We start from the raw sequence: 18736 nt of genomic DNA, 5'->3' as shown, positions 1-18736 counted from the left end.
TCTTCTTTAGAAAGCGTAGTTTCTTCGGTTTAGATCCAAAATACGTTTTCATCTATTTATAGTTTTGCCACTAATCTTGTTTTAGCCATAAAATCTTTGTTTTAACTCTGACTTAATCCGTTCAAGTTATGTTAGATTCGCAATTAAGTAATCTACATGTTCATACTACTGCTAAGTATGTTTTCAACCTTTAAAATTTAAGGTTAGATTTAATCTATTATTTTACTAAAGGAAATCTTGTTTAAATCATAAATTCTTCGTTTTAGCTCCGATTTTTGTGATCTTCGCATCTGTGTGATCTTAGCAAGATGTAGATTCGTTTTATAAACTTTTCATCTGGATTTTATGCTGATTGGTGTACTATTCTAATCTATAGCTTTTGTTTACTATGCATGATTGCTTCTGGATGCTTATATGTTGCTATGCGTATCAAGTATAGATGGTGAGCAATTCATGGGTGACCAAGAATACTACTTTGACGAGCAGGAACATCAGGAGCACTTTGTTCAAGGCAAGTATAGCATGGGATTATTCTTATTTCCTATCAATTTAAATACATTTAATTTATATTGCATGTGTCATCTTGATAGGAAATTCCCTAGAATTGAACTTATACCTTGTATCCTATGGGATATGCATTGGGTAGCTTTGCTAGTGCTCAACTAAACCATGATCTTGTGACTTGACTAAAGGTATATGTAATAAACATTAAAATATGACTTTTTAGCAACTTGAAAATAGGGGGCTGAAGTGTTTAGCTACTTTCTCAATGCATCAGATTCCTCTCCCTAAGGACTTATCTGTAAGTGAACATCTGGGACTTACAATACAACTGTGAGGGCTGCATGGCTCTGGCTTTATCTCAGTATGTGGTTCTTTTCTAGCTTGGTAGTGGTTATCTTTATTGGCGTAAGAATGACTTGCCGAATTGGGTATAGGACAACCTCTACTCTTATGTATATAGCCGCGATGGAATTATGCCATTTAACAGGGGGGTTTCTATATCTATTTGCCGAGTGAATCTAATGGCTCTAACTTGTTAGACGAACCTTTGAAAGGCTTCATAGTGACCCATGACTGCTCACCTTGAAAGTGTTTTGGGAGTAATTAATCTGGGCATATGGGTATCACGACTCACAGTGAAAGTGTACAACCTCTGCAGAGTGTAAAGCTGGTATATCGGCTATGCTCACGGTCACGAACGGCCTTGGAACCCTTATGGAATAGATGATCGATAAGAATTATCCGTTTATGCTATTCATTATCCATGTTTACTATGATCATGTGTTTTATTTTGGGAATTAAGACAACTTGTTGCTACTCTTATGTTAAAATTGTGATAATTAAAAGCTGAATGTTGTTATACCTGTGTCAAGCCTTTTGAGTCTCATGAACCCCATGTTACACTTGTTGAGTACGACATGTACTTACGCTTATTTATTTTCATTATTTGAATAAAAATCCCGGATGTGTAACAGATGGTTATGGTAATGACGATTTTCCTAAGGAATACTAGACTTGTGGTCAACCAGTTGACGTTCCTGTGATATGGAGCTTCTGCGAGATATTATCTTTATACTTCCGCTATATTTATGTGAAGACTATGTTTTATTATTTGTGATGTAATAAACACTTGTGATGATACTATTTATAATTTATCGGCTTATGTGTGTGACTGATTTCTGGACACACATAAGATTTTGCATCCAATTTTATTCTTAAAATCGGGTGTGTCTGAGACAGGCCAAATTAGTGTAACTTTTTTTTATTTAGTGGACTTGTATTTGTTGGGTCTAGCGATGCTGTTTGTTTGCCTGCGCTTCGCTAGAGGGCTTACACGTCAGTCAGCCACCCCACCCACCACCTGCGCATGGAGCCTGAGCGAGCTGCGCGCGGGTGAAACGAACGTGAGGGCTGGTTTAGTTTAAAAAAAATTCACCTCAAACTATCACATCGAATCTTACGGCACATACATAGAGTATTAAATATAGACAAAAAAAAAACTAATTGCACAGTTTGATTAGAAATCATGAGACGAATGTTTTAAGACTAATTAGTCCATAATTAGCCATAAGTGCCACAGTAACTAACATGCGCTAATGACGGATTAATTAGACTTAATAAATTCGTCTCGCAGTTTCTAGGCGAGCTATGTAATTAGTTTTTTTTATTAATATTCGAAAACCCCTTCCAACATCCCCGAAACATCTGATGTGATATCAAAAAATTTCATTTCACGAACTAAACGCAACCTGAGTTCCGTTTCCCCGTGGCCTGGTCTAGGGTGCTTTCTAATGCATGTTTTGTCGTGATCCAATAAATGCTGACACATGATTGTTTTCGCTTCGGCCATCAAATCTTTGACACATGCATGGAGTATTAAATGTAGATAAAAAAATAACTAATTACACAGTTTGATTGTAAATTATGAGACGAATCTTTTAAACCTAGTTAGACCATGATTAAACAATAATTATCAAATACAAACGAAAGTGCTACAGTATCAAATACGTATTCCTAGCACTCTTCTAAACAAGGCCTTCGTGCCAAACACACGGACACACACAACCTTTCTAGTCTACATTATTGCCCAGCCAAACATGCAGGAAACGTGCAGGTGTAGCACCTAACACTAGACTCAGACCATGGCTAGTACTATCAGACTCGAAAACAAAATCGGAAATCTAGAACTCTCAAAAAGAAAATCAGAAATCAAAACGACGATCGATCGGTGTGGTATCGGATTTGGACTCAAAGACACACCACGTTGGTAATACCCTGGTGATCAAGGCGAGGGCATGTGAGAACTGAGAAGGTAGGCTTCTCCCAGATTGAGATTATATTTTTTCTATTTTATATGCCTATATATACTATTATTTCCTCTAAATCGGAAACAGCTGCAAAAAAAAAAGTTGCAAAACATAAACGAAAACGATCACGTACATCGGAGAAAAGCCAGGAAAAAGCCTTTTGATGCAAAAACAGTTTGGAAAAAAAATATAAAGCCGATTCTCAACCAAAACAAGCCTTGAATTAGGATTTCTATTCAAATTTCTCAAGATCGAAGAGATCCATTTGATTAGGATTCCTACCTATTCCTACAAATGTTAGTTAGAGAGAGGTGGATGAAAAAATATTCTTTAATATTATCTTTAATTTAATATTAGGTAGGTATATAGATAGATTTACATCTCAAGGTAGAAAAATTTCTGTCCTAAAGAAAACCGTTACGGATACCCTGATTCTACTAGGACATGTACCTATCGATATCAATTGAGCTGGCCATATAATGCACACTGGCTCGCGCCACCTGAGACAAAGCCGTCCCAAATATTTTCCATCGGTCTCCGAGCACACACAGGACGCCGGGCAACAAGATCGAGATACGGTGCAGCCGCCGCGCGCCGCTGCGCTCACCTCGCTCGTCGCCTCTGATCCCACGACTGTACCGCCGCACCATGCAGCAGCAGCATCCCTCCACGGCGGCGAAGCCCGGCGATCAGATCCTCCTCGACGTTACCCTGGAGAGCTGCGTCCCGATGCACGCCACGGGTGACGTCGGGCTGCTCTCCGACGTCCGGGCTCCTACTCCGGAAGAACAGGAGGAGGCCTTCGGCGTGCACACCGTCGCCGCGCTGGGCAGGCTGGCCACGACGCACTACGACGTCCCGGACTTCCGGCACGTCCCGGGGCTCGGCCAGCGCACCGTCGTCGTCTCCGTGGGCGAGCTCGCGGCGCGCGGGTTCGGTCCCAGGACCTGCGACGTGACGGTCGCGACCACCGGCGACCAGTGGTGGAGCTAGAGTAAATCCAAGGGGGTGCACTTGCCTTTCTAGGTGTAAGGGTTTGCAATTTGTGGGTACATATAGGATGAAAAATTAGCTCTGAACACTGTTTTTTTTTAACTTTTGTGGGTGCGGCCGCACCCACTAATTTAAACGAAGCCCCGCCCATGCCGGCGACGTTGTCGGGAAAGGCCGCATGCGGGGTGGTCGCTACTACCTGGATTACCTCAGGGTGCCGTCAACCTGAGGTGGCACTCACTCTGCCTCGCTGGCGCCTTTCCTGAAACCCGCTTTCTCCTCTGTTTTGAGTGCCTTCTGAAGTAGCACACTAGCACTGCACGGGGCATTAGAGCATTTACATGTCTTTGTTAGATTTTCGAGTTGTTTGGACTTATATTTTACAGGACAACCTCATTGATTTTGGTCCGTCTCTGCTAGTTTTATGATTATATATAGTTTATTTATAGGTTCTATATGCACACAAGTACATTATAAAAAACTAAGTATAAAATTTAAGAAAAATTCAATTTGTTCCCTTGAAAAATTGGGGCGTCAATACAAAAAGTAGTCCGGCCTTTTTGGCCTTCTTGGCCATTCTCATTTCAAAAGTGTCCGGCCTTCTTGGCCGAAGATTACCGCATTTTGAAGCTTCAGCAAGCCTTGAGATACAGGAAGCCATGCACAACTTTTGCTGCTACCACCTCTAACTCTGACCGCAGCTCCTCCTCTTCTGCCAAGGGGGCGAAGATGCACGGAGCCAGCCTTCGTCATTAGCACGCTACGCCGTCGATGAACCACCATCTTTGCTCTCTCTGGTAGCCGACAATGTCCAGTGCCATGTTCCGTTAGGTTTAGAGCTACCATTCCTCAGTGCTCATTTCACAGCGCCTTTCAGCAGAGCGTCAACAGACAGGTTCCGCTGCATCTGAGCCTGCAGGCTGTACTGCTTTTGCATGTCTCTAAGCCTGTCCAGGAGCTCTAGGAACGAAGGGCGTTTTTGTGGGTCGCTGCTCAAGTAAAGGATACATGTATTAGGGACTGCTAACCACACTGTTCATCAGAATGAAACCATGATTTTCTCAAAGAAGATTTAGGCTTCTATCTATGATCTTCAAACATGAACTCCACATATGCATTCGACTAGTTAACTGTTGCTTAGTAGGAAAAGGCAATATGCTTACCTATCCCAACAACTCTCAATCATCGATGCCCATTTAGGATCTGTATCGCTTGGGATGTCCAACCTCTGATCCATAAAACCAACAGCTCCGATAACCTGAATCATGGGGGTGTCACAGAATTGATTGTATGAGCAGAGCGCAAAAATAGTGCACTGATGGCGATGAATGTTGGTCTAGCAGTCAGACATAAAGGACTGGGCACATAGAAGCAAAGAAACATCAAACTTTAGTTATCACTATTTGTACCTAGTTAGTTGTTCTTCTAAACAAAATTGTCTGCCTAGCTCTACTTCCTAAATAAAGCAGAAAAAAGGGCACCAAACAGTACGAGGAAGTCTGTGCATGCCTAACCAAAAGAGCAACAGACAAATGCTCCGGGACAATTTACCTGCATTGTATTGAGATTATCCCAGGGTATCTTTTGGGTCACAAGTTCCCACAGAATAACCCCATAGCTGTACACATCAGACCTATATTTACCAAGAACAAAAAGATCAGTAACTGCCAATCCTAAAACCGATAGGAGGCACACATAATGTCAACAATGTCTTTGTTGAACGTACTTTTCATCTGAAGGTTCATTACGTAACACCTCTGGAGCCATCCATTGTGGCTGTGTAGAAAAGCTAATTATCAGATTTTGTAGATCAAAGTTCATGACATTATCAAGTAACTTTTTTTTACCCACCGTTCCTTTTCCAGTTTTTGTTCACAAAAACGTTTGGAGTTTTAGATGTGAAAGACCAAAATCTGCAACCTGCTTGAACAACATAAATGAGAAAAGAAAGCATGGCGATTGGAGAACTAACTTGAATTCAAGTGTTACCTTTACAGTCCAGTTCTTGTCAACCAACAAATTTGATGATTTTAGATCACGGTGAACAATAGGAGGGCTACAATGGTGAAGATAATTCATACCCCTTGCCTGCAAAAATAGAAACAGTGTGTTCTAAAACCAATAATGCTACATAAGCTCGTGTACAGCCAAGATATTACTTATATTTATACAAATTACCAAGCCATTTTTTGTATCAAGTGATTCAGAGTCCCAGAAAGAAACTGAGTGATGATGTGGTTCTACACCCAGACCACCAAAGTTCAAGTCCTCATCAGGCGAATTTGGGTTCTTAATATCGAGCTACCTAGTTCCTCGTAAGTTGCTCTAGTTTTTCTTATGTCACAGAAAAATCACTTAAATTGTGAATGTATTTTCAAAATCACGTAGCACTGCATTAAGTACAAGACTATATACCATGTTATACGTATTTTCATACACGGAAGCTAACTGATATGGCAAGTTTATGTTTATGTGAAGTTTGACTTCTCTGATACATGCCTGTCAACAATTAATGACACTGTAATGCTTCTCTGTTTATTCATTATGCTTCTTGTCAGCACAATAAAAGAATGTTTATCCAGTTCTCTGCTAGTTCACTGTGTTAATTACAAAAAAAAATACTAGAATTTATTTGGCTTGCAATTTCCCAAAACTTTATGGAAAGATAAACAGCACTCACAATGTCTATAGCCATGTGAACTCGCCGTCTTGGATCCAGCTTGGCAGTGTTCTTTTGAAGTAAGCGGAACAAACTCCCCCTGCGACATGGAAACAGCAAAGTGTGGAATGGAGCAAGGGAACAATAAATGCTTTGCTCTTTTGTGCTTGTAAACAACTGTAGAAGATTATAAAAGCTGATATTTAATTGTAGTACCAAAAAATATTGCAATTGATGGGAAAGCTTGTTCAGTTAGTGCAAAAATGATGCAGGAATAATTTGACAATGAAGTGTAGTGATCTAATACTGAAAACGACTGTTACTATTAACTTTCACTGAATTAGTAACTCCAACCAAGCAACCATCTTCACGAAAGAACTACAAGTAACTGAAAAAATCTCATATCCCAGTTACTGAGTGGCTACTTAAACAACTGGGTAATAGACCTACAATTAGTGAATGTGGTAAGACCGTAAGAACAATAAAACAAACAGTTGATGGACCCAGATTTTTTTGTCAGTGCTAAATACTTTAAACAAGGATATCCCCAAAGATTACAATCAATATTACAAGCATTACACTTAGGTCTAGAGGCATTAGAATAATTGCAGCATAAGCCAAGGGTCTTAAATTAGGTCAAGGTATATGGCCCATTGGTTTATAATTGGATAATGGATTTCTGCAGACTAATCCTATCAATATACAAGGGACTACAAGAATACAAGATGCACCATGTTAATTGGATGTGAAGGACATGGGAACTTCGGAAGTGTCAGATTGACAAACCATTTCTGTCATCATTGGTAAATAATCTATGCTTTGGAATTTCCAATTCTTCAATATGAGATGTACATATTTGAAATTTCACACCTGAAAATATTAAACAGGACATATCCTTTGATTTCCAGCCCAGTTTAGAAAACCAGGTGTTTACTACTCAGATTTCACAACTTGACATAGGCCCCTTAACATTATAGTGACTCATATTGGTTAGTAGGGGTGGTTGTGAGCCAAGAAGGGTTTGATTCTCACCTTCTATATATTATTAATCCTAGGGTTGACATTTCTCCCCCTAGATGAGTTTTTTATAAAGCTATATAATAAATCAAACTGTATAGGTTAATCCCATTATACCAACAGAATAGAAGTAACAATCACATAAGAATATGCAAATGGACAAATGGTCCTTTAGTCATAACTTGGTGTTCTGACAACTTTACTTGTAAGAGATTAAAACACACCGTGGAAGAAATTCTGTAATAATACAAAGTCGTTCTGGAGATGCAACTGCACCCATGAAGAGTATAATATTTGGATGATGTAGTTTCTTCATCAGTGATACCTGCACGTATGAAGGATATGGATTTAGAAAATTAACAACATAATGAATAGTATAGCCTATAGTCTACAGAAACACAATAAGCAAAAGATAACACTAAGAATTGTCAACAGTGTATTCCTTTTTCGGTTTTACAGAAAAAGCATACAAGAGCGAAAAGATTGTTTATGGTTTCTTTGGGTACATGAAAGTCCTACCAACATTTTCCCTTCAGAAGCTTACAAGTCATAATGGAAGCAAAATATTGCACATCTGACACAGATCAGTATAAGCATATAGAGAATATGAAATTTTTAAAAAATTCAAGATATGAGAGCAACAAAAAAGATCCCGCTACAAGATAAAAAAAACTTTATTTTAACTCCTGCAAGATGGAAAGCAAAAACTTTAAAGCAGTTCAGTGAATCAAAGCCTATAACACCCTCTGATATGTAACACCTGTCGTCAACAATATAAAGTCACCAAAAATTCTTACCCATCCTGCAAAACTAGCAGGAGACTTCCTGGATGTGCATTCGATCAAGGAAAAATATATTAGAAAGTGGAAATATAAATGCCAAGCATATCCCACCCAGTTATCCAGTGATTATACAACACCATCATGTTATGTCCTGAGTTGACACATAGACATAATTTCAGAATTGTTCAAATCTGTTCAGTTTGTGAATGCATCAGAGCAAAACAAATCTTGAGTTACTATAAAATTATGCTGAAAATGGCCTCAAGGAATTGTTCAGAAAGTTCTTGCTTTCTGCTTCTGCGACTTAGTAATCAACCTAACCTGTGTCTGTATGCTTCGTTGTGTGTCCTCATCCACAGTGACCAACTAGTGCAAGAATGCTTTGCAGCATGACTCAATCGACTGACATAGAAGCATCATACTTGGATGAGCTAATTGCCAACATGGTGATATTACTACAACATGGTCCATGCCATGTGTTTGCATGTGTCAGTATTTTGTGTTGCTGAGTTGATTTATACAATATTGATCTCCTCTCTTTATTCCCTCTTTGCTTATTTCTCCTTGTCCTTCCTATGTGGAAGTTAAAAATGGTTTGCCTAAACGTAAGTGTTGTAATGCACTAACAAGATGAGGAGTTACTTTGTATATCTAAATATCTCATGATATGCCTTATGTGAGTGCAGCAGTGGTTGGCTAACAATGGTCCAAGCATGCTGCAAAATGTTTTCAAAAAACTAAGTGTGTTGTGGAAAAAACTGATAAAGAGTGTGTGATGATGATTTGCATGTCAAGTAATGTGCCATTTTTCCATGGTATGTATCGTAATTTTAGTACTGAAGTATCTACATTGACAATTGCTATAGAATTGCTTCAAGAAAAAGAAGAAAAAGGAAATCAAGTTCATATGCATGCATATATAGATTAATAAATGTCTACCTCTTGTCTGAAGGTATCTATCATTTCTTCTGAATATTCTTGCTTAGAGAATAGTTTAACTGCTACATCCTACAAAGAAATAATATAAGAATCTAAAATCAGTCACTAAGAATAAAAATTCATGCATATTCACACAGGTAAGGTTACATACCGAGCCATACCACTGAGCATGATACACTGTTCCGCAAGAACCTGCCAAACATGAATAGCATAAGCAAAATATATCTATTATAAAACAGAATGATAAGTAAACAAAAGATTTATTGTTACTAATAATGTCTGATTATATGCATGATCATACGGAGGAAAAATGCCATCCCTGTCATGATATGCAAGACCTTAAAATGTAACATTATCATGATATGGGGTTCATGCCACCAATTCTATAGTGAAGCATGGAATTAATTAAAATGCTTTGAAGATTTCAGGAAACAGTGATATGGATTCAGCCAAAGAAAAACACATAAACCAAAATTATTAAGAAACTGCAAAATTCATATCCAGGGGCTTAGGTGTCCCCATTAGCAAATTTAGCATGTTGCTTAAGTAAGGTCTGTGCATGCATAAATCTTTTGGAGCACGAGTAAGCAAGAGAAGTGTGTTTCTACATTTGCAGACAAATAGAAGCATTTGCAGAATGAGAAGCGAATACCTTGACCTACTTGTTCTCCAATTACTAGGTCTTCCCACAGAATCTCATAATCTAGGCAATCTGCTTCATGATCTACTCTCTCAATAGCACTGCTATCAGAACTTAAACTGCTGCCCAAACTATTGAAGCTATCATTGGTGAAAGACCACCAGTTACCCGTTACTTCATATTTGCTTTCCTGGGTGCTATCAGAATCTTGGTAGTCTGGAATTACAATTGACTCTGGACCAGCCAGATGTATGTGGTCATTGTCTTGCTTATCATGGAACTGCAATGGGTTCATGTGACCCTTGTCAGGACCATTCTGTTCGTGCCCTTTCCAAGGCCACGATATCCCCTTATTGGCCAATAATTCCTCTGCCTTTGAACTAATCTTGTAAAGCCTTTCATTTCCGTCCCCTGAGTCACCACTACTTGTTTTACTCGACTTCCCAGGGGAATGGTCTCCTTTAACAAAGCCATCATGCAGTACATCACCTCTAGGGGTGTTTGTTCCACTAGATGCCAGTTCTTCCTTGGAATCATCTTCAGAGTACTGACACTCAGAACCGCCACCATATTGTTCATTGCAGTTCTGACCTGTCTTCATCCGAGAACGAACTCTGTTTGTAACTTTGCTAGCCTGTGGTGTTATTCTAAAAAATCAAGAAAACAGTACACTAGGACATAAATTAAGAAGAAATGACACAAGAGAAACTTTCTACTGCAATTGAGTAGTAAAGCCTTTTTTGTCTGTTCAGAAGTACACGTACCAAAGTTGTTATCTTGGAGGCTATAGAAGATTGGACAGGTTGCTCAGACTCAAAAGAACTTTTATTTAATAAATTGCATTTAGGCCGATTGTTGACTTGAAACCGGGGCCTCGCTGGATGTGTATAGGACCTCATTGAAGTTGAAGGGCCCATTATATCCTCTAATGTCTTCGTATCAACTGAGAGACAAATGAGACCCACCAAACTGCCATCATCATCATACAAAGGAGTATTATTGGCCACAATGAAGAACCGTTCTCCTGACTTCTTTTTAACAGGAAACTTCCCTCTCCAACATTTCCCCATAAATATATTTCCGATGATATTGTTTGCTGCCTCAGCATCATTAGGATGAACCAATAATTCAACGGCATCTTGACCAACTGCTTCTGATGTAGAATAGCCATACATTTGTTCGGCGTACCGGTTCCTAGATAAAGATTGGAGTGTTTTGTAAAATAGGCAGTAGCAGTAGGGTTCAACAGTGAGGTAGTAAGTATAGGCTAAATTGCAGATTACATTAACAATTTTACATGCTTCCTGAGCCAACTAAACAACAATCAGAATGAAATGTATGTACAGTAATTGAATATATCAAGTAACACCATGAGTTCGGACCCAAATATGTACCAACACAACATAAACCAACATTTTCTCGCTACACATTCTGTTAGTCCCATACCAAACATTCAAGCTGCGTTCCAAAAAATTGTACAATTGTGCATACAACCTTTTAATAAGTTTTAAAATGTATACTGAATAAATACTCATAAAGGCCACATGATATATCTTCACCATTGCCACCCAGGTTGACCAAATAAGCAGCATAGAACTTTGACTTAGGATATAAAACGGTCTATACAATTAGCTAATCAGCTGTAAGTGATGCATCAAATATCCTGACACTAATTATTTTGCGCAGATATTAAGCCAACTTTTCTGACTTATTCTACTTCCATGCGCATGGTGAACTGAACATGGTCACATATAATAAAACACTGTTGCATGATCACTAGAAACCAGCTAAGAGACATAGCATCCATTCCAATATTAAACCATGTTTACTGCTGCAACAGGTTCCCTCCCACTAAAACTATAGTTTCCTGTAAATTACAAGGCTAACATTCGCAAAATCAGTTACTTCTTACTCAAAGGCATGCAGCAGGAGTGGCTAAGGCCCTAAGCTACAAGCGACCAACCATCACTACAATGGTACCTCCACTAGAAAAAAGTGCAAATTGATCGAAATCGTTTTCCAGCCTTCAACAGAAATAACGAATGCTTACTGTTCTCTAAGATTGGTTTGAGCCTCTGCATAACGCTTATCAGACATTTCACCGAACACTCCTAGTGCAGAGTACACAGACAACCAAATGCAAGGAACCTCACCAGTAAATGAGTTTCCCGCCGGGGGCAACGATATGCACGGCCTGTCCCAGCGCGTGCAGGGCCCTGATGTGCTGGCGGTCAGTGAGCCCGATGCGGCCCACGCGCTGCAGCCGCGACGACAGGGACGGCGCCGCGGGGAGGGCGCGCCGCGGCGGGCGGCGCGAGGCGTGGTGCTGGTGCTGCTGCTCCGGCACGAGCATGGAAATCTCCCGCTTCAGGTCCGCCTGGCCCTCCTCCAGCTCCCGTATCTTCCGCAGCAGCTCCTCCGCCGCCATCACCGGCAGAGCGCCCGGTGCTGTGTTCTTGTATCAAATGGCAAAGCATCAGGGGCGTTCCTTGAGCTCGCATGGTGGCAGCAAAGTTGGCGCCTTTGGAGAGGCTTCCGCGACCCGGTTGGCCGCAAGAAAGGCACCTTTTATCGATTTCTCGAAGATTCCTCTGATCCAAGAAGCATAAAGCGGCGGCTTTTGTTGGTTTCCCGGCAATCCGGGGAGCAAATTTGGCTCAATCCTGCCTTCTGGAAGCTTCTGAACTGGATGGAATTCAGAGCTACTACGCCTCCTAATAAGAAACAGAGAAAGGAATCCAGGAATGGGAGGAACCCAGCAGGAGTTCTTGCTCCCTGCTGCTGCCGCCGCTGCTGGTGGTGGCGTGGTCTGTTCTGTTTTTCCGGCTGCAGGCTTGTTGCTTAGATATGCAGCAATGAGGATTGAGGGACGGAATCTGTCAATCCCAATCTCTCTTGGCTTTTGCTTTGGTTGTTCCTCTCGCCTGCCTTTGTTTCCGGACTTTCTCTTTATTATTCCCTCAGCCCCAGCTTATTATTTATACTTTCTTTGTCCTAATTGGAATTGGATGGTGGTGCCGGGGATGATCTCTACAGCGACGGCTCGTGTCTCTAGCGCCGTTCGTTTGGAATTTGAATGAATGAAGATATTTATGAAAGTAAAATACAGTTTTAAATAAAAAAAAAGAAACGCTTGAATGGGGCCTCTGTCGACCCAACTGTGGCAAGCAGCAAGTCTGCTCCATCATCACCGGAAAGCACCTTTATTCCTTTATTAATCCCTGATCGTGTGGCCCTGCAATATTCTTCAGTATACTACTCCGGAGTCTGGACGCATGTGTGTGTTGGAAGTTACTGTATCTGCTCTTGTCAAGTAGTGCTACCCTACTTGGGCAGTAACCAGAGTGTCTGGATCCATGCGGCTAAAAGTAATGTGAACCAATTCCAAGACTAATTGAGTAAATGATAATTAATTGGCAAGATGGATCTAGTAATCCTAAGGGCACTCCCAATGCAGAAACCACTATAGTTTCTATGGGCATTAATTGTACTGCCACCTAAGCATTTTGCTGATGTGGCAAGGTAGTTATTGAAGAGAGAGAACAAAAATCATAGAAACCGGGTCTAAGTTAGAAACCATGTCTACACGAGAACCAAGACACGAAGGGATGTGATTGGTAGCGAATGGAGAGAGAGTGTATGTGATTGGATAAAAAGTTGTTCTGTAGAAACTATCCATTGGAACCATGATTTCTATACATAGTGTCTATGAAAATTAATAGGTATAGAAACTATACGTAGTTTCTAGCATTGGGACTGCCCTGGTGCATTGATGATTGTTTCTATCCTCATTAAATGACTTGCCACGTAGACAAAACGCTGACATAGCAACGTAATTAATGAAGAAAGAGAGCAAAAATCATAGAAATGGTTTCTTCATGAAGAAACCAGGTCTACTCTTGATCCAATGCACCAAGAAACCATGAAATCGCCATTGGGGAGAAACCACCAGTTTCTAGGGAGCTCGTGTCGCACTCCTATGGGAGGAAAAGATATAGTTGGGAGAGAGAAAGAGAAAATAGTTATTACTCATAGAAACCATGGGTTGGAAAGCAGTACTTTTTTGGTGCGATATCCTATGTTATAGAAACTACTAGTTTCTTTCACTGGGACTGCCCTAATTAGTCCATAATTAGCACAGGTTTAATGTAGCGCCACAAGAGCTAATCATGGGCTAATTAGGATTAATAGATTAGTCTCACCAATTAGTCATCGCTTATGCAATTAGTTTTGAAATTATTTCACTTTTGGTCCTTCTAAGCAGCATCTAAACATAGTGCTATTTTTTAACTGGATACAAACAGGCCCTAAGACTGTGGAGGACATCTAGTGCTTGTTTGCTTCTTCATCGGAACAGCATTTTCATGTACCAAAACAAGATAAGCATTTTCGTTTATGTTATTTTTAAAATAAATGGAAAATCTATGCTATTATATGGCTGATACTTTTAAAAACAAAATAGAAAGCCATTACATGAGGAAGGAGTGCTTCTTTTTATATGGGCAATATTTATATATCATCTATGTTATTTTTAAAGAAATGGTTTTCCATGTATTAAAGTCAAGCAATCAAAGTGTTTTTTTGGTCAAAGATTTGACTGAATGGATGGGCAAAATAGCATTTATTTCAAAACAGGAAGTGTCGGTTTTTCCCAATGCACCAACCAAAAGTCCAAAATGTCTTTGAGCACATGCACAACTAGTAACTTGTCTTATACCGAAACTTGTCCGGGGCCGGGGACCGCGTGGTGAAATTCCCATGGAAGATGTCAGTTTCGGTAGCACTGATTTTTTATTTTTATTTTTATTTTTTGCCAAATGCAGGAAGGATATCAATGTACTCCTCTGAACAAATATCGGTTTACATGTTGTCCAAAACCAATTTTTTTTCGACAAAAATTAGTAACATTTATTGATGAAGTGAAAAAAAAACGGTTAGTGCAGGTATGTAGAAGAGAGGCTGGGAATGTTCTCCTTTTCCTTTACCCTTATACTGCATATTGTATACACAAAATCCTTTATGATTTGTGGAGTGCCAAGAACTGCAGAGACATTAACTAAACTAATAACCCCTCAGCACATTTGAATTTGAGGATACGAATAGAATAGACATATAGAAAAAAACCAAGCATTACTGATGAAGATAACACAAGACCAACCATTTTCTAAACTTTGTTTTAAGTAAGGTAAGACCCAACGCTGTTGACGGCCAGAAGTCAGCAAAAAAAATGATAAAAAGACGCATGTCGGCGAAGAAGCCCCCAGAGGCGAAGCAAAGCAGCTTCGGTCATGCCTGACATATATGGTTGGTAGCAACGCCGACCGCGGTGGTCGTGGCATGTGGCGCGCGGTTGATGCACCATGCATGCATGGGCCCACCTTGCCGGCCTCGTGTCGCCGATGTTGCGTTGCATGCAGCAGCTGCAGGACCAGTGCAAGCAAGCCGGCCGGTGGCCTCCTCTTCGGGAACACAACCCAATGCAAGCCGATAATATCCATCCGAGACCGTGAGCTCACCTCCTCTCGTTGTAGTATTTGCATTCTTTAAGCTGATGGATGGACGCCATTCATGGATCTGCTTTGGTGTGCATGCGGCCACGCAGCGGCATGCCTGTCGCTCGTCGGCGGCGTCTCGTTTCTCGACGGCATGCCTCATGTATCACCTACCTACTACAATCTCAGTATTGCAATACGTGAGGCTGAGTTTGTATACAAAAGTATTTTTAGAATTTTAGGAACATAATAATGGTATTTTGTAAGGTACTTTGGCTTTAGAGTGCTACAAAGTCTTCGGATGCAGCGAACTTTCTGGGATTGAAAACCATAGTGTTACCAAAATTGTAGTTTTCTTGGAGTTTTATAAATTCCAATGTAAACCATGATTTTTCCTTTTAAAACTGTAATTTCTTGATACTACAGATTCTTTCCAAACAGGGTCTGAGATGGTAAATTCTTCACATAAGTATGCAAAGAGTTCAGCTTCTAAAAAGTGCTTTTGCTGAACGCCAACAAAACAGCTAGAACCTGAAGCTGCTTTTCTAATTTTCGTGTAGTCTAGCTTGAAACCTTTTCAAATAAAGAGATGTTTCATAACTATTTGAAGATAAGAGAAGGGAGTAGCTAGGTTTCCTAGTTTCAATCAAATAGATTTTACAACTTTTCTGCGGCACATAACATAAAACATTTTTTCACATCTCATAGCTAACAATAGATTTTCCGCAGCTCACGGTTAAACCAAACAAAATCCCTTAAAATTGTAGGCGTTGCGATGGTAACAACATGCATACATCGATGATCCAAGTTTATTTTCTTCACTCCAAATCGTATGTCAAATAAGTAAAACTTCTTCAGTACTTTTTTGGAGTGGACTTAAATTTGTCCTTCTCCACTTGCATCTGTGGCGATCAAAATGGAAGGAGTATATCTATAGTACTATATGGAGTCTAGAGTGAGGACACAACCAAGCAACTTGCGTAGCTAGTTGCCTTACATGAGAGGGACTCTTGCCTATCTTCCGAGCCACTTGCATTATTGCTTGCAGCATAAGCGTTTTTGACTGGCTCGTATCACCAGCGCTCCAAAACTATTTATGCATTGAAGAAAGTTATATAGAAGGTGAAAGAAAAAACAACGTGCTGGACTAGCACAGTACGGTATGCTGAATGAATTCTCAGAGAGTGTAGTCTAGTTTTTTTGAAGTTTTATAAACACCACTCTAAACCTCTCTTTTCTCTAAATCGTAGTTTTGCTCATCTATGTGTTTTAAAATTGTAACTTCTTGATACTACGGTTTCTTTATACTACAACATTCAAACAGGGCTTGAGACTGTAATTCTTAATTCTTCGCACAAGTACACAAAGAGTTCAGCTTCTAAAATGTGCTTTTGCTGAACGCCAACAAATTAAAAGAGCTGGAACCTAAATCTGCCTTTTCTAATTTCATGTAGTCAACTTGGACTCTACTTTTTGCTTTTAGCTCTTTGAAATAAAGAGATGTTTCAGAACTATTTGAAGATAGACATAGGGAGCGGTTGGTAGGTTTCCTAGTTTCAACCAAACAGAGTTTATAACTTTTCTGCAACACATAACTCACAATAAGTTTTCTCCCATCTCATAGCTTATGACAGATTTTTTTATAGCTCACGGTTAAACCAAACAGATCTCTTAGAATTGTAGATGCTGAGATGACAATGACCATGCATCCATCGATGATCCATGTTTATTTTCTCCACTCCAAAATCCTGTCAAATAAGTAAAATTTGTTAATTTTTTTTGGGTGAACTTAAATTTGTCCTTATCTACTATATGGAGTGTGGGATGAGGACACAACTAAGCAACTTGCATAGCTAGTTGCCTTACATGAGAGGGACTGGTGCCTATCTTCCGAGCCACTTGCATTGCTTGCAGCCTTGCAGTATAAGCGTTTGACTGGCTCATATTGTTGAAATATAAGTGAATTGTCCACTTTTCCCATCAGCTTAAGCTTTTGTGTTGAACTGGTCGGTGTATGCAACTCAATATGGTATCAAAGTCAGAGGTCTCGAGTTCCAGTCTTGGTTAGCGCAATTACAATAAAATAATTGCTGATCTTTCCTATTCTACGTTTGAGGCTTGAGGGAGGCTCCACGTGAGAGAGTGTTGGAATATAACTGAATTGCCTACCTTTCTCCATCAGTTTAGGCTTTTGGGTTGGACTGGTCAATGCAACTCAATACGTATCTCCAGCGCTCCAAAAATATGTATGCATTGAAGAAAATTATATAAAAGGGTGAAAGGAAAAATAACGGTATGCTGAATGAATTCTTAGAGAGTGGAGAAAGAGGCCAGTTTTTCGTTTGTACCCCATCTAGCTATACTAGCCCTTTGTTCTCCTCTGCTTTACCTCCGAATATATTTCGTAGCACGAGAATTCCATGACAGTTTTATAAAGAAAAGATATTCCATGCCCTTTTATTGCTCTTTAGATTTGGATTTTGGAAAGTTAAGAGCATCCTGGAAAAAAGAAAAAAGAAGACGAAGAAGAAGCTGCATCTTCCGCGCGCCGCTAAAATCAAAGTAGCTGACAGTTAGGTGAAAGTGAGAGATAATTAAGCTGGGTGGGTGGATGACTGCATCTGGATTATGTGCATGCTGCTTCCTCACTTTAGGTATATTATTAGTTAGTATCTGGATAGATAAAATCCCCATCAGTCAGCAAAAGCAACAACTGACCAACCAATAAGCTAAGCCAGCAGCAAGCTTACGCTTTTCCCTGGCGGGAAAGCGCACACGTGCACCCCCAAACCCAGAAGAAAAAAACGGCGTGCAGTCGCAGTCGCAGTCCACGTCCGTGGCCACAAAGTTCAGCTGGATGACTATGCCTGCTGCGAGAATGTGAGGAAGCAGTCGCAGTCGCAGTCCACGTCCGTGGTCGCAGCCCAAGCTCGCAAGGCCCTCTCGGTCCGCAGTCCGCACGTCACCACTCAGTAGCGCCCTCCACCCTAAGACGGCTACATCCATTGCCTCCTGCAGTGTAAGGACTTGTTTGGCCGGGCTCCTGCGGCTCCGGCTCCGGCACTGTAGCAAGGTGTCGGCCGCTGGGCGGCCGACAGGAGGCTGAGCGAGCCAGAGCCGGCGAAGCTCGAATTTTTGGCTCCGGCTGCTGCGACGGCGTCTGTAAGTGGGGAGGAAAGGAGAGAGAAAAACGGCTTCGATAAACAGTGAAATACGTGTAGATGAACAGTGATTTCGGCGCAGGAGCCGGAGCCGCCCGCAGCCAGCCAAACGGGTCCTAAGTATTTTGCTGACAGATATGATTAAGATTTGATTCAAGATCTGAATATGTGTGTCACTTCAATTATTTTGGGTATTGGTTTTTCGATTCTACCTGAACCGAACCAAAAGAACCGATACCGAAC

The 18736-nt window shown here is 40.5% G+C and overlaps 2 protein-coding genes across 3 annotated transcripts; both read right to left on the bottom strand.

The window, feature by feature from the left end:
• Positions 1–4267: 4267 nt before the first annotated feature.
• LOC136487176 (uncharacterized) lies at positions 4268–12791 on the bottom strand. 2 transcript variants are annotated; one of them, XM_066484306.1, is made up of 13 exons: positions 11994–12791; positions 10605–11034; positions 9853–10474; positions 9352–9392; positions 9201–9269; positions 7704–7804; positions 6484–6562; positions 5793–5891; positions 5655–5723; positions 5530–5579; positions 5355–5436; positions 4967–5061; positions 4268–4792 (listed from the first exon to the last, which is right to left on the bottom strand). In XM_066484306.1, the coding sequence occupies exons 1-9, from the start codon at positions 12266–12268 to the stop codon at positions 5676–5678; spliced, it is 1764 nt and encodes a 587-aa protein (XP_066340403.1). In that variant the 5' UTR covers positions 12269–12791; the 3' UTR covers positions 4268–4792; positions 4967–5061; positions 5355–5436; positions 5530–5579; positions 5655–5675. The 2 variants fall into 2 exon arrangements, with proteins under 2 accessions (XP_066340403.1, XP_066340404.1); XM_066484307.1 differs by lacking the exons at positions 4268–4792; positions 4967–5061; positions 5355–5436; ... (3 more) ...; positions 6484–6562; positions 7704–7804 and adding an exon at positions 7815–8412.
• LOC136489562 (serine/threonine-protein kinase CTR1-like) lies at positions 4660–5570 on the bottom strand. Its single transcript, XM_066486157.1, has 4 exons — positions 5530–5570; positions 5355–5436; positions 4967–5061; positions 4660–4792 (listed from the first exon to the last, which is right to left on the bottom strand). The coding sequence occupies exons 1-4, from the start codon at positions 5568–5570 to the stop codon at positions 4660–4662; spliced, it is 351 nt and encodes a 116-aa protein (XP_066342254.1).
• Positions 12792–18736: the final 5945 nt, after the last annotated feature.

Source organism: Miscanthus floridulus, chromosome 10, assembly GCF_019320115.1.
Source record: "Miscanthus floridulus cultivar M001 chromosome 10, ASM1932011v1, whole genome shotgun sequence".
NCBI classification, from domain to species: domain Eukaryota; kingdom Viridiplantae; phylum Streptophyta; class Magnoliopsida; order Poales; family Poaceae; genus Miscanthus; species Miscanthus floridulus.
The sequence above is the reverse complement of the archived record's forward strand: the minus strand, read 5'-3'. Positions and strand labels throughout refer to the sequence as shown.

What these genes read in the sequence shown, in the direction of transcription:
- LOC136489562 (XM_066486157.1), bottom strand. Translation starts at nt 5,570, where the DNA reads ATGGCTCCAGAGGTGTTACGTAATGAACCTTCAGATGAAAA. An exon ending in AATGAACCTTCAGATGAAAA is followed by an intron (nt 5,437 to 5,529) that starts GTACGTTCAACA and finishes TGGTAAATATAG; the next exon opens with GTCTGATGTGTACAGCTATG. An exon ending in ATTGAGAGTTGTTGGGATAG is followed by an intron (nt 4,793 to 4,966) that starts GTAAGCATATTG and finishes TTACTTGAGCAG; the next exon opens with CGACCCACAAAAACGCCCTT.
- LOC136487176 (XM_066484306.1), bottom strand. Translation starts at nt 12,268, where the DNA reads ATGGCGGCGGAGGAGCTGCTGCGGAAGATACGGGAGCTGGAGGAGGGC. An exon ending in GGCGGGAAACTCATTTACTG is followed by an intron (nt 11,035 to 11,993) that starts GTGAGGTTCCTT and finishes ATCTTTATCTAG; the next exon opens with GAACCGGTACGCCGAACAAA. An exon ending in ATTACAGAATTTCTTCCACG is followed by an intron (nt 6,563 to 7,703) that starts GTGTGTTTTAAT and finishes TCCATGTCGCAG; the next exon opens with GGGGAGTTTGTTCCGCTTAC.